Source organism: Gouania willdenowi, chromosome 4 (genome assembly GCF_900634775.1).
Source record: "Gouania willdenowi chromosome 4, fGouWil2.1, whole genome shotgun sequence".
Taxonomy (NCBI): Eukaryota; Metazoa; Chordata; class Actinopteri; order Blenniiformes; family Gobiesocidae; genus Gouania; species Gouania willdenowi.
In genome coordinates, this window is record NC_041047.1 from 18,824,459 (window position 1) to 18,839,473 (window position 15,015).

Sequence of the window (15,015 nt, forward strand, 5' to 3'; positions counted from 1 at the left end):
CTTAGTGAAAACACTGAGTGATTCCTTTGTTTTTAAAACAATACCCTCATAAAAGAAAGTCTGGCCCCTGCTTCATTAGCCTGGCCCTTTCCATTGAGGGTGAATGGGGATGACATTTAAAACAGTTACTTGAGCTTTTTTTTTAAGGCCAAGGATTGTAATTAACAACCCTCTCCTAATCCCCTCGTTTCACCTCCTACTTCTCCTCAGCTTTGTCCACCTCTCCACTCTCCGCCTCATTCCTCATCTACCCATCCCACCAAGCTGGAGTGCACCAACTCAGAAGCCGGCACTTCACTTTGTTGTACTTCATTGGATTTCCTCCCTTAGATTAAGAAGAAGTGTTCCTAAAACACATATAAAGATAAAAGTCCTCTTTTTGAGATGCAATCTGAGCCACTAAGAGGCAGCAGGCGGGTCTGAAAGGAGGGAAGTTGGAGGCAGGTGGAGCTCTGGCATCAGTAACTTCAAGTGAAACATTAACTTCCATAAGGTAAGCCTGCTTATAAATATGTTTTCATACATTAAACTGACAATGAAGGTGTGACATAATGTAAAACCAGATGGTCGAGACTCGAGTAAAAAAAATGTCAGAACTAGAAAATAATGAAACAAACATTTTGGTGTCAGACAATTTAGACTTTAGTCGGTTGTGTAAATCTATCTATATTTATTAGGGGAAAAGATGTTTGATGATCTTAAATGATTTCATTCATTCTTGACGAACAACCACATGAACGAATGCATAGAATCAGAATCAGAATGTTTTATTGCCATTGTTGATGAACAGAATTCACAACTAGGAATTTGCTTTGGCTTACAGGTGCTTAAAAAAGGTGCAATAGAAAACGATATAGAATGGATAAAATAAAATAAAATAAGAATAAGGCATGCACATTCTTGATAATAATATAATACATATACTAAATAAATATAATATAATAATATATACAATAAACATGTCGTCAGTGCAGGTTATTAAGAACATGATTTTGATTCCAAAAGCTTTAAATAACTTTACAATCATGTTTCTATTCATTTAAGGTTTTTGATGAAGTTGATCCAAATTAGATAAAGACTCAAAATTTCAAGTTCTCTGTTTTGGAAAAATATTCTTTCTAGGTCTTTGGAAAATTGTTTGTATGTTCAGATGAACAAGTATGAGCAGCACAACCCTTTTAAAACAACATTTGATAGTTTTTAGCCATGAAGACAGTGTTCAGGTTCAGATGGTGGTTATTTAGAAAGAGAATCTCTCTCTCTTTCTCCTTTATCTCTACTCTGAGCCTTCCACCCAATCATCCTCCATCCGTCCACTGTCCACAGGTCCGTGTGATCATCCAGACGCTCGAATGCATTTATCACTGGATACCATGAGCATGGTGGACGACAGCTGCCTCTCACCCAGCAACTTCCACGAATTGGGGAAAGGTGGGGGCATCGCAGCGGGAGGCCGAGTCCACAGCATCGATGTGATCCTGGGGTTCAGCAAGGATCATGAGGACCCCTTGCTCAGTCCACCTGGTCCCCACAAAACAGAGATAGAAGGCCTGCTAGAGCCAAGGAAACAGCAGGAGTCCTTGTCACACCCTTCCTACAGTGGACAAGTGTCTGCTCTCAGAAACAGCAGCACAGAGCAGATGCAGCAGCAAATCCATGGTGAGTTAAGGCTGGGATCAGAAACCATAGACTCTAAAGTTAAAGCAAATCTGCTGTGGAATCAAATGGGAAGGGGATGTTTGTGCATGATCAGATAATCATCAGCTTAGTGATAACACTCCCATTTCAGTGTTAGGACACCTGAACCAGACTGAACTTTATCTTGGGTGTAATATTTCAATCCTGTGAGACACAGAATATTTTGTTCAGGAAACACGGACACTCATGCACAAACATACACGACAATTCTCAATGTAACCCTCACACACATATATGCATATACAATTCTTCAATCTGACGTTGAATCCTCACATCAAGTCATTGCAACATGTAAGAATGTGGTTAACTGATTATTACACTCTAGATTGACATATTTCTCTATTATCAAGAAGTAATAGAGGTAGAACCTAATAATTATTATAGAAGTATAATGAAATTGTGCATGCCTCTCCCAACAACATTCAACTTCACTTCAAGATTCAAGCCAAACAGACACAATCATCATAAAAACAACATAGCGTACAGTAAAAAAAAAAAAAAAATATTGATATTAAAATGAGTTAACTTAATCATTTATGAGTAGGAAATGTTAAAGCTCCTGTAGTAACTTTATGGTAGAATGTTGTGGTTTTATTCTGCAGATCTCTCCCAATGTAAGGCTGGTTTTGGGTCAGTGTGGTGCACACATGCAGAGCCTGTTGCATTAAGTGGACCATGTTGAGATTGAGAGATAAATCACAGGACAAGATGTTACAGGGGGTTTTGTACCCAAGACCAATCCTATCCCTTTGTGAATTCCCCTAATCTTCTATTCTGGACAGATTACATTCTACAGTGGTACATTCAAGCATTATTGTTGTCATTGGGTCTCGAAAACAAATTTATCATGTTTAATCCAAAGCTATTTCACATGCTGGATCAGGCAGGTGGTTTGTGATTTTGTGACAACTGCAATGACCTTTAGGTATCTGTCGCCTCCAGGTGAATTATTTCAGACGAAAACCATGTGTTTCATTTTAGTACAACAGAAATGACACCAATACGTGTCCAGTGAAGTTAGCTCAGTTCCTTCTGAATGAGCAGCCCCCTCAAAGTCCAGTGAGGGGTTACCCCCCAACTTTTCTGTGCTGAGAGGTTCTGTTGGCTGGTAAACAGCAGGAAGGCTTCAGACTAGCGGCGACGATGAGCTGACAGGCCAAGAGCTGGTCACTGAACCACACCTGACCTCTGCCTTTGTCAGAGTCTGGCCTTTGTCATAGCTGCTTAATGAGAGGCCGATAAATGAACTCCCCCAAAACCCTGCTCCTGTTTAGCAAAGAGGAAGACCACGATGACCTCTTCTTTATGTCCATCCTCCACGTCATCAAGTCACCTTTTAGCCTCTTGTACTGGCTGTTGTTTTAATGATGCTTTGACACAATTAAGGCCATTTAGGGATCACCAGGAATTAAACTGGCATACAGAGCAAATGTAAAGTGCAGTAACAAAAGGCAAAAGTAAAGTTGCTATACCTAGTGCCCAGCCCTCGTCTTTACCCTGGTCTTGAGTCTTGCTGATTTCAAAATGTCAGCTAATTTAAGCTGACTGTGTTATTGTTGTAAAGTTCCTTAGTCATTAAGATAACTTTGTTAAATAGAGTTATTCCTGAGATCTGATCAACGTGTTTCGCCGTGGTCAAAATAGCAACAACAAAGATCTATTTTATTCCATATGAATTTAAATAGGTTAATACAAATTGTCCAAATGCTAAAAAAGAGACAAGCACAAGGTTTAAATACAAACAAAAGCACACAAACCTCCGTCAAGCGCCAAATATCCTCTTTGCCAGATATTGGATGTTATCTGGATCAGCGACCCTGATCATGGTACCATGATCAATCACACTGGAAAGGCTTGTAAAAAATGTATATTCCCGTTAATAATGATACAGTAGGTCCAAATGTATCGGGCAATCACGAAATCACAATGAAATGCACAATCCAGATCCGATCCAGATTAAATTTGGTGGGGGTAATTGAGCAACAATCCAACATAACTAAGTCAAATTTGGTAAAAAAAAAATTAAAAAATTAGTCCACAATGAGAGATAGGGATTTTTTTTGCTAACATAAACAAACACCGGTGAAAATATCACCTCCTTGGCAAAACTGAATAAGGGTAAAATCAGCAGGAAACATTTTTCTAATTTTAACATTCATACATTTTTAATGGCCCGGCCACTTCCGGTAGTTAGCTGTGTGTTTTTTTTTATGCAGTACATGCACAGGTCATTCCAGGGTGCACTAAATGTATTGAAATGCCGTGAAATTCAAAGGGGGGAAAAATATAAAATTTACATCGGGAAAGAGTTACTGTACTGCTGTGTAGCATTCATGGAAAGTTTGGTACTGTATCCGTTTTCACAGATTCCCAATGTTGTTTCCGATATGCAAAAACATGAAATACATGGAGTTACCCAATGATCAAATGCATGATGAATTTACAAAAAAAACAAAACTATTTTCAAAGAGCAGACTGAACATGAAACATCTGAATAAACTTACTTAATTGCTAATTTAGTCCGTTTTACAGTATTAGAGTATGAAGTATTTATACCAAGTCAACCTACTTCCTGGGATTGCCAGCTTACCCAGCGCAGACTGACTTGAGAAGTCTTTGACTCCAGTCCAGTATTGGCTCTTTAAGAGGTGCTGATTGACAAGAGTGACTAATCCCATAGCTGGATCATCATCTTTGGCCTTTATTTAATTACATTCATTTGTGGCTAGTTTGAATCCAGCCAACAAACTGATCCTTGCTAACTTAAAAACTGACCTGTTTCCAGCTGTTATTGTGTGAACATTAATCAGTGAAGGTGGGAAAGAATGAGAGAAACTGAAGAGCAGATAGTCATAAGAAGGACGGATAAATGGCGACCGTGGATCAGGTGGTAGTGGGTCATCTTCTGATCGAGAGGTTGGAGGTTCGATCCCAGTACCTGACCATGTGTCGAAGTGTCCTTGGGCAAGACACTGAACCCTAAGTTGCTCCTAGTGGTCGACTAGCGCCTTGCATGGCAGTCCTGTCCCACTGGTGTGTGAATGTGAGAGTGATTGGGTGAATGAGCTGATATGTAAAGCGCTTTGAGACTGCTTCAGTGTGGTGATAAAGCGCTATATAAAATCTAGTCCATTTACCATTTACCATAAATACCAAAGGAAAAATGATGCATGCTCATAAAAATGTTTCCAAATACCTCTAAAGTTCTGGATATTTTCCAGTGTTTTAAATTACAATTAAATCATTACCAATACAAAATCTTCATGAGGACTTGGATGGGAAGAGAAGTTTCAGTCCCAAAAAAGGATGGAAAGGTTTTATTTCTGAATATCTTTTGAAAAACAGTTTACCTTTGAAGCAGATATAAACACTGGAAACAACGCCTCAAAATCCGATTAGAAATTCCTCAGAGCTTCATTGACGTACAGGGGATTGCTTGCTTCACTGACTTACAGTGGCCTATTAATGCATGTATTACAATAATGTTTAAATAAAGGTGGGAATACATTCTTCATTTTTCATTGTGAACATTTTCTTTATCTTGTTCCATAAAACATGGCATGTTTCTTTCTATGTGTCGTGTTTACTGCAGTCAGTAAAACAAACACAAACTCACAATTCACTTTTTCCTTGTATCCGTGACAGAAACTGAAATATTCACAAACAACAGTGATGAGGAGCTCAGTGAGCTGAGAACAAACATTGAAAGTGATGAAGCCAAGTCTCCAGAGCCTGGAAAGGATGATCAGCCAAAGAAGAAACACAGGCGCAATCGCACAACCTTCACCACATACCAGCTGCATGAGCTGGAGCGTGCCTTTGAGAAGTCCCACTACCCAGACGTTTACAGTCGAGAAGAGCTGGCCATGAAAGTCAACCTCCCCGAAGTCCGAGTGCAGGTATATGAGAAAGACAGCATCAGTGTTTTTGTTTAGCTTCTGCTATAATAATGCAATATGCAATAGTGTATGGCATCAATGTGCATTAGAGCAGATGGTCACACTTTATTTGAAGTCTTATACATGAGGCTGACATCGCGCTGTCATTATCTGTCATTAGCATGAAGAAGGTGTCACGAATTATGAACCTTTCACTAAATGATGACACCTTTGGAGCTATGTTGGCATTTTTTGAGTTAGGTGAGGGATCTAGTGGGGTTAGGTAGGGTTGGGGTTGGAGGGTTAGGGGTTATGTTTAGGGTTAGGGTTAAGGTTAGGGTAACGAACGACACTTAATGACAGCCTTCATGACAACTTATTCATGCTAATGACAGGTGTCATATCATAACAATGACAGCGTAACGTCAGCCTTATGTATAAAACTTCAAGTAAAGTGTTACCGAACAGATTTAAAATTAGGGGTGTCCCGATACAACTTCCGATACGATACTGCTTTGTATATAATGGCCAAAACCAATATTAATTCAATATCAGCACGAATCATACTCACTTTTAATACTTATTTTGTAGTGTGGAATGTTAAAAAAGGCTTGATAAAGTGATAATACTCAAACAGAGAATAATAATAGTCAGTAACAGTAGGTATGACAAAAACAGACTTTTATTATTAACCAATGGGTTGCATACATTTTAACCTCTAGCATAAGAATATTCTACAATTGAATGAAAACGTAAAAAAATGAGAAGACATCTAATTTAATCCAATTAAAACTATAAACATATCAGAGGCTTTAGATACAGGCCGATATGATCCGATACTCGATTTTCTTCATATAGGATATCGGTCCTATCCTATATCGGTCTGACATCAGCTGCACTGAGCATGTCCTGAAACTAACAATACTTGTATTACCCTTTTAAATGTATCAAGTTCACTTAACCCACAAAGTTTAGAGAGGTAGAGAGGTCGTCTTCTGATTGAGAGGTTGGGGGTTTGATTCCCAGTCTAAACCTGTCAATGTATCAAAGACACTGAACCCTGAGTTGCTCCCAGTGGTCGACTAGTGCCTTGCATGGCAGCTCAGTCCCATGGTGAGTGAATGGGTGAATGAGCTGATATTGTAAAGCTCATTCACCCATATAAATCTATATAAATCTATATAAAGAGTATATAAATCTAGTCAATTTACCATTTACCTCAAAGGTGCAAAGAAAGGCCATAATAGGCTTTGCTTGAAAACAAATTAAAAAAAATTGTAACATATTGCAGCAATAAGCCCGCTTACAATGAAATAAATGTGTTAAATGTTGCCTTTAATGACCCTCCTTTCAGTCCATATAAAGTATCTTAATAATGGGAGAAATAAAACAGGTGTGTTCTTTTGTTGTTTAGGTGTGGTTTCAGAACCGCAGAGCTAAATGGCGCCGTCAGGAGAAACTGGATGCTAGCACCATGAAGCTTCATGACCCGCCCATGCTTTCTTTTAACCGACCACCACCAGTGCACACCAGTATGGCTCCAATGACCAACGCACTACCCTTGGACCCCTGGTTGACCTCTCCCCTATCCAGTTCCACGCCTGTCCACAGCATCCCAGGCTTTATGGGTCAAACTCAAGGCCTTCAACCCAGCTATCCCAGCCACACATTCCTCAACTCCACCCCTCACCCCCACTCTCACTCTCATCCCACCATGGGGCAGGGGATGCAGAGTATGGCTCCTCCTCCATACCAGTGTCCCGCACCGTACCAGGAGAAATACCCACTGGAGGATGTGGACCAGCGCAGCTCTAGTATTGCTGCACTGAGAATGAAAGCCAAGGAACACATTCAGTCAATGGACAAAACCTGGCAACCGATGTGACTAAGAAATCTGGCAGGTCATGAGAGTGATGCTGGCTGGAGAGAATAACTGGGACCTGTTGTTGACCAACAAAGTAAAGGAAGTTAACCTGGAAGAATGAAAACTTTGGCATTTTAAATATGGGATGCATCTTTTCCTGTGACTGACTGAGGTGGTGAATGTTGCCTTGAACGTCGACCTAAAAACAAATCCATCATGTTTTATGAATATCATTTTGCACCGCATTCATGATGATGAATAATTCAACAATTATTGGAAAGGTTTCATCTCTTTATTTAAATTAAACCAATTCTATGCTCAGTCACCGTCTATCCACTGATACTAGCTTATACTTACAAATCAACTCTAAATAACCAGAAGTGCTGACAGAAATACAACTCGTGTTTAGTTGACGCTAGCTGACAATAACTAATAACTCCTAATCGCACAATATAACAAAGGTGTGGATGACAATGTTTTGGGAGAAATACATTTGCTGGTATATATATATATATATATATTTTTTTTTTTTTTTCAAGTTTCTTTTTTACTTCAGATTTTGGACTCACTGAATACCGTAGTCCAGTTTTTCAATGTTCTTGTGTCCCAAACTAATTTGATAAGGATATTCTCTTAAGTTACAGAAAAAACAAGGCACATACAACTATTTTCATCGCTCCTTTCTGGTTTTTTGGCTATAAAAGAGCCAGCCTGTGTAGATATGTGTTGATGGCAGTGGACCGTTGACCGTCTATGTTGCACGGGGAATCGCTACATAATGGGGATAACAGAGTGTAAATAAATACATTTTTGGTGTGAAATGATATTGAGAACAAGTGGCACCTTTGTGGACAGGAACCACGAATATACCAAAAATAACTTTTGTACAAACATTAAATAATTGTTTGTGGGAAATGAAATGCTTTAAACAGGGAGAATAGAAACGAGGCTAAAACAGAAAAGGCTGCTGAGGGGAGTAACGCTCCTTTTGCTTGAGTGGCTGTTGGAGGAGAAAACCTGTTGGCAGCTCAGTGTTGGGTGACTGCGTGTACGTGCAGGGCAGCAGAAAAAGCCCTGTGTGATGCGTCACCCCACATAGTTTACTCTTTGTTTGACACAATTGATCCAAGTGTATCTTCATTGTCTGAAGCTGAAGGGAGAGAAACGGTCTCAGGCTGTGCTAAATAGGCCCTTGTAGTCGTTTTATTATGGATGGGTTTTTGTTTTTTTTTTTCATCAAAACGAGAGGAAATATGGACTGCTGCTTCTGTGATCATTAAAAGAACAACATTGGCCTTTTACCATCTGTTAGTGAGAAAGACTTTTGTTCATTTAAAGGAACATTAAAACCTAAAGACAATGTTGGAGCAGGGCTGGATAAAAATATTATTTGCATTGAGATATTAAAGCTTCTCACACATGTTGTTATGTTTTCCCATTTAAAGTGCAATTTCAGAATCATTGTTGGTGTTTGTATGAACAGTCTTTAAAAAATAAAATTAAATAAAATGTTTTTTTCATTTAATACCCATTATTGTTTGGAATACTCCACTTTTAAAACCGCTCTGATAAGAACATTTTCTACTATCATTTATTTGTGTTATAACTATAGTTCTTTTTTACTCTGTCAAGACCTTGTGAGGTCCAGGAAGTAAAGGTCACCTTGCACAATAAAAGCTACTTTAAATGGTAACACAAACATGATTTTAGGCCAACTATAAGCCAAAGGTTAAAAATGGACAAAATTGCACTAGAATTCTTTTAGTTTTAGTTTTCTTTTGTATTGGTAATGGATGATGTTGTACGTGTTCTTGTGTCGTATGTCTGTCATAGTGGTACTGTTTTATCCTTTGAATATTTGATGTGCAGCTTTTAGAAAAAAAATTGAATAGCTTTTGAAAATAAATGTAGTTTGATAGAAACTTTTACTTCTCTTATTTTTCTGCACTACATGGACCAAAACACATTCCCACGATTTTTTTCCCCTTTCTTACTGTGCCCAGACTAGAGAGTGATCCAAGATTACTAGAGTATAATCAGGATCATCTGACATACATGGGCAGAGACATTCTTTCTCTCCTGCTAACACTTGTGGTCCTCGTGTCTTTCGCCCTGTCATGTACCGGCTCTTTTCTCTTTGTTACCGCTCCCAATCCTCTCTGCATTGGTGGCAGTGTGCCAGCCCGTTAGGAAGATGAGACTCCAATCAATCAGGGCTTCCCAGGGGGGCCCTCCGACCTCAGGGCCCGGTTCACTAATTGCCCCAAGGCTGGCAGGGCAGGTCGGTAGGCCGAGGCGCTGCAACACATGTTCACAAAGGGACCGGCGCCGCCATGCTCGGTGGCCTCCCCAGTGTGTGAATCACTTTCCAGGACAGATGGAGGCCTGAGCAGACTGCAGTACAACAGCCATATGGATACGCCATTATATGTAACAGGGCCATGTTTGGATGGATTATGACATGTCCACAAGTGATTAGACACTGAAAAACACAATTTCGATTCTGTTTATTTAGTAGTGCTCTTCATAGGATTCACAGAAAATAGTTGCATAAAAGCGAAACCTAGATTGGGATTTTTGAAGGCCCACATTTTCACAGAAAATCCAATTAATCAAAAAAAAAATGTCGTCTTGTGACACTAAATATTTCCTAAAACTCCCCAGATTTGTTTATTTCTTTTCCTTCTTTTGATTAATTTTAAAGCCTAATTTTAGGTAACATATAACAACCCTCCTACCCAGAGCTTTACACATATATTAAATAAATTGTAAAGTGGTAATCAAAACCACTTTGTAATAGTAGAGATATTTTAAACAATGCTTTTATTCTATCCGTGAATTTGTTTTCAATTCATGCTGTAACGGCAAACTATAAAGTCCTCCTAAATTCTTAAAAAGTACATTAAAAGTTTTTTGTAGTTTTTTTTTTTTTTTGCCTTGCTTGCTTATTTTGCTCACATGACCTATAAGTAAAAGCTAAAAAATAACAACAAAAAAACCCTTAAATGTAATTTATGTCATGATTTTAACGGCCAAATTCGAAATAATTTGATAGTAAGTGGGCCGCAAATTTTAGGTGGGAAAACGAGCAATTTCTCCAAGTTTGCACTTCAATGTATAAACCATACATAAAGTATTTAAAGCGCAATATCCAGGCAAGTGACAAACATCAGTCTCTGCAGGATTTTGTCTTTACATTGTATTGATTTTGTGACCAATTTTTATGTAATTTGGGAGTAATTATTTGAAATAATTTCAGAAAAATGTTGTTCTTTCAACAATTTGAGATTCAAAATGACTGCAGCCATGCATGGGAAAATTACCACCAAAGTTTCATTGAATTAGAGCATTTAGAAGAGCTGGTCGATCTACAACCAAATTATATGGTAATTTTAAAAAATCTTTTTTTTTGCTTTCTCCTACGGGCCGAATTGGATGGTCTAAGGGGATGGATTTGGCCCCTGGGCCTTGGGTTTGATATGTGTGATCTAGAAACAAATCATGCAGATTTGACCAAAAGGACAATGATTTTATGGGTGTTAACACTTTTGTACGCAATAAAATATTCCTTACAATCTTAAAGACCTGTTAGTGCCCTATTGTCCGAGCAGGACACTTCGCTCTCAGTTTGCTGGTCTTCTGGAAGTTCCTAAAGTGTCTAGAAGTAGAACAGGAGGCAGAACATTCAGCTACTAGGCTCCTCGCCTTTGGAACCAGCTCCCAGTCTTAGTACGGGAGGCTGCTACTCTCAAAACCTACTTATTTGCTAAAGCATATACTGTATAATAGCGTTACCCTAACCACTAGGAACAAAGCCCTAAACCTAAAAAAAAATTAAAAATTAGGAACTAAAAACTAAGATTATATAGTAGAACACCAACACTATATTCAAACACAATCCACCATCTACACATCGCTCTAATGGGTTGCAATGTGTGATGTCCACAAAGACACAGTTGTGCCGGGTTGTAGCCAACCACCCACTTCTGAACCTCGTTGCACACCCATTCCACTGCTCACACACCATTTACACTGATGTCCACCCCATATTCATTCTCATTCCACTGTATTCCTGTATCGTGTTTTTCTGCAGTCTGTGCCTTCTCCTCGCCCTTCTCTTTCTTCACGGCTCAACTAGTCTGGGACACTCTGATGTTCTCTCTCTCTATCCTGTTCTGTTGGTCCTTCTGTCCACTAACCCCAACCAGTCGAGGCAGATGGTTGCCACGTCTGAACCTGGTTCTGCTGGAGATTTCTTCCTGTTAAAGAAAAACAGTTAGAAGGGAGTTTTTTCCCCCCACTGTTGCTTATGCTTGTTTATGTGGATTTGTTGGGTTTTTTCGTTTTTATTACAATTTCTGTATTTTTGAAAGCACTTTGAGATGACTTTTGTTGTAATTAACACTATATATAAATTGAATTGAATTGTATTGAATAAAAGAGGAGGAGAATATGAGGAAATCAAATGTAAAGAGGGACTGTAAGAGTGATGAGTTGTTAAAAAGTGTGACAGTGAGAGCGACAGGGTAAGAGAGAAAGGGTGGGATGGCTGCTCATCAGAGTTAATGATGTAGAAAATCCTCCAATTAGAGCATTTTGCTGTGTTGCAGGATGAGTTCAGAGCGGGGTCCTCTGTGCAGGCCCAGGGGAGAGCTGGGCCTGCACAGATTCTAAGTTAGTGGTGGAAGCCTTGGCAGTGCTCAGCTGAGGCCAGGTCGGGGTAGGCATGCGTTGAGCCGTGCGAGTGGCACAAAGCAAAGCATGGGAAAAAGAACAGCAGCAGAAAAATAAGGGGAAGTGATTTTAGTATCTTAGCTGAGCCAACTGTATGTGGTCCAAGGTGGCAAAGTGAGAACTCTTATTTTTACACCACAAACTGCATGTTTGACCTAAAGACACTAAATGATTGAATATGTTACAAGCCAAACCAAACATACAGTTGAGTCCACACACCATTCATCTTCTCACAGTGTTTGCATTTTAGATTCTTCATCACTGTCTTACACAGTTGTGCAAAACACAACCTCAGTTCTAATCTGAATATCTGGATATTACAGATGTGTAATCTTTCCCATTTATTGCTTGATGTAAAACACTAATTCACAATATAATTTTTTTTAAAAAAGGGAGAAAAAAAAGACGATAGTTGGGGTTTTAAGATCATGCAAGTACATGATATTTAATCCTAGCTGACCCTGATGCTAAGGACAATACATATTACTGCCAGTCAGTCCGTATATTAACACTAAAAACTAGGTGTTTATCTTTAAATTATCTGAACAAACGAACAAAAGGTTTTTGAGTGTCTTTATATTTTTGCAGTCATTTTGTATAATTTTTCTCTCATTTTGTTGTTTTGTGTGCTTTGGAGTAATTTTCTATTGTTGTGTAGTCATTATGTATATTTTTCTCCAATTTTATGTGTTTTTTGTAGTCATTTCATACATTTTCTGTGTATTTCTGTTGTTGTTGTTGTGTTATTAGCCATTTTGTGTAGCTTTGTTGTCCTTTTGTGTATTTCACTGTCATTTAGAAGTTTTTTGAGTAATTTTGTTGTTGTTTTGCATGCTTTTGGAGTAATTTTGTGTGATCAGTTTGGAGGCTGCACACTACTAGATCAATAGGTGAATGTTGCCCCTGTTTTATATGAACAAGGTGGAGAGAAGAAGATGAAAGAAGCAGTATCCATATTCTATTGTGTAGTATTGGATACTAAGAAGACTTTGTTTTGTCAGAGGGTAGTGAATCAGTAAGTAAACCATATGAAAACAGTTTTTTTTCCCATTAGTTGCTGGTGTTGCTGATTGTTTAAAGGCTGAGTGGTGTAAGAACATGGTCAGATCTGGGCTCTGATACGATTGTCATTAACATTGGTATTTAAGCCTGAACCTAAACTTATTTCTAAGAAAAACACTATAGTTTTGCAGCATGTTGTAAACCAGGGGTTCTCAACTGGTGACATTTTGTCACGGTCATTAATTCGCGACCCACTCTTTTTTTTTCTTTTTTTTTTCAGAATTCTTCAGACCAAGTTTAGTTTTTCAAAAGCAGCTGTTGAAAACACACATACATAATATTTTTTAAAACATAAATCTATATATATTTGTGGGCAACGTGCATTTCACAGCATGCCTGTGAAAAAAAGTTTCTTTCAAAATAAAAGACAAGTCCAACATGAGAGACATTAAGTGTTTATTTATTTTTAACCAGCTGTCCGCGACACACCCAGTACTGGTCTGCGACCCACCAGTTGAGAATCACTGTTGTAAACAATGCAAACAAGTGTAAACCAATTCACACAAGTAGTCGCTTGTAAAATATATATATATAATAAAATTAATACGTTAATCACTAAAAGTCATAAATGGTCATTTGTAGATCTGTAGAACACTTTTAAAAATGGGACTGTATGACAAAATGTTTCAAAGTTTTAGCGGTTGCAGTTCTGTCAAAGATGCAGATGCTGAAGAACGCAAAGTGTTGTCGGAACTGCAAAAAGAACAAGAAATCCTTGTGTGAGGGAGCTAGGACTCAACGTTTACGGCACGTCAACTGTGTTTACTAGGAACAACTGAGGCCCTAAAGACTAATTCACTAACTGTGCGGTCCATTATTGTTGCTCCTGCACAGCTAAAGATTTTAAAAGGCCCCGGCTGGAGTTAACAGTCTTATTGGAAGGACGCGTTTCTTTGCTAAGGATAATAAGGGAAAATAGCGGAATTAATTGGGTTTGATTAAGAGAGCTTTTCAATGGGACACAGCTTTTTTTTCGCATGACATAATTAGAGGTCAGGAGGAGGGTGGTGGTGGAACGGGGGGGGTTATGTGTTGGCGCCAGAGCTGTGAGGATGTGAGAGAAAGAAGACAGACAGATAGAAAGGTTGTGTGTATGTGTGTGTGTGCGTGTGTTGCCTCCCTCACACTTGGAGCCGGGTTCTGTGTTTGATGTGGTAAATTTCTATATGTTCGCTCAGGAGAAAACACACAGTGAAGCTCACAGGGGGCCCTCAGCCTGCGATTATTATCACTACAAATGGTGGCATTAAAGGTCCAGCGCTCAGGCCTTTGTTACTGCAACATGGTCATTAGCTGTGCATTTCAGGGACCGCTTAATTGTATAGACGGGATGGAAAAGTACATTCATCAGTTGTTTTAGACAAACCCAAAATTCAAAGTTGTTGTTGTTACACACACTGAAGTTCTGAATGTGAAATCCTGTCACACAATAATCCGGGGGTTAAAAATCCACCTTAGCCGTCATAAACCAGAACCAGTTTTTCACCTTTTGAGTAGATTATGAAATATTTCATCAGAGCTTTGCACCTGCAGTAGTTTTCCCCACAGAGATGTGATCCCACAGCTTTCAGTTTAAACAGGATTTACAACAAATATGGGCGTTAGGGGTGTGTATTGCCTGGCATCTGGCGATACGATTCCTATCCCGATACGTATGTAGGTCACAATACAATATGATATGTCGCGATATGTAAGTATAAGGTGATTATTGCAATTTTGTTTTTATATATATGACTTAAGAAACAACTAATCTGTAAATTTGTACACCTTGAGAATATT

At 38.8% G+C, this 15,015-nt stretch overlaps 1 protein-coding gene across 1 annotated transcript; it reads left to right on the forward strand.

Moving 5' to 3' along the window:
- The first annotated feature begins 1,321 nt into the window (after positions 1 to 1,321).
- On the forward strand, positions 1,322 to 7,500 carry rx1 (retinal homeobox gene 1). Its single transcript, XM_028444999.1, has 3 exons — positions 1,322 to 1,659; positions 5,344 to 5,597; positions 6,991 to 7,500. Exons 1-3 carry the CDS (start codon positions 1,353 to 1,355, stop codon positions 7,459 to 7,461), a joined length of 1,032 nt encoding a protein of 343 aa, XP_028300800.1. The 5' UTR covers positions 1,322 to 1,352; the 3' UTR covers positions 7,462 to 7,500.
- The last annotated feature ends 7,515 nt before the right edge of the window (positions 7,501 to 15,015 follow it).

Excerpts from the sequence above, each read along its gene's own strand:
- rx1 (XM_028444999.1), top strand. The coding sequence starts at position 1,353 with ATGCATTTATCACTGGATACCATGAGCATGGTGGACGACAGCTGCCTC. Across the intron at positions 1,660-5,343 it reads GATGCAGCAGCAAATCCATG|AAACTGAAATATTCACAAAC; the intron begins GTGAGTTAAGGC and ends TATCCGTGACAG. Across the intron at positions 5,598-6,990 it reads TCCCCGAAGTCCGAGTGCAG|GTGTGGTTTCAGAACCGCAG; the intron begins GTATATGAGAAA and ends TTTGTTGTTTAG.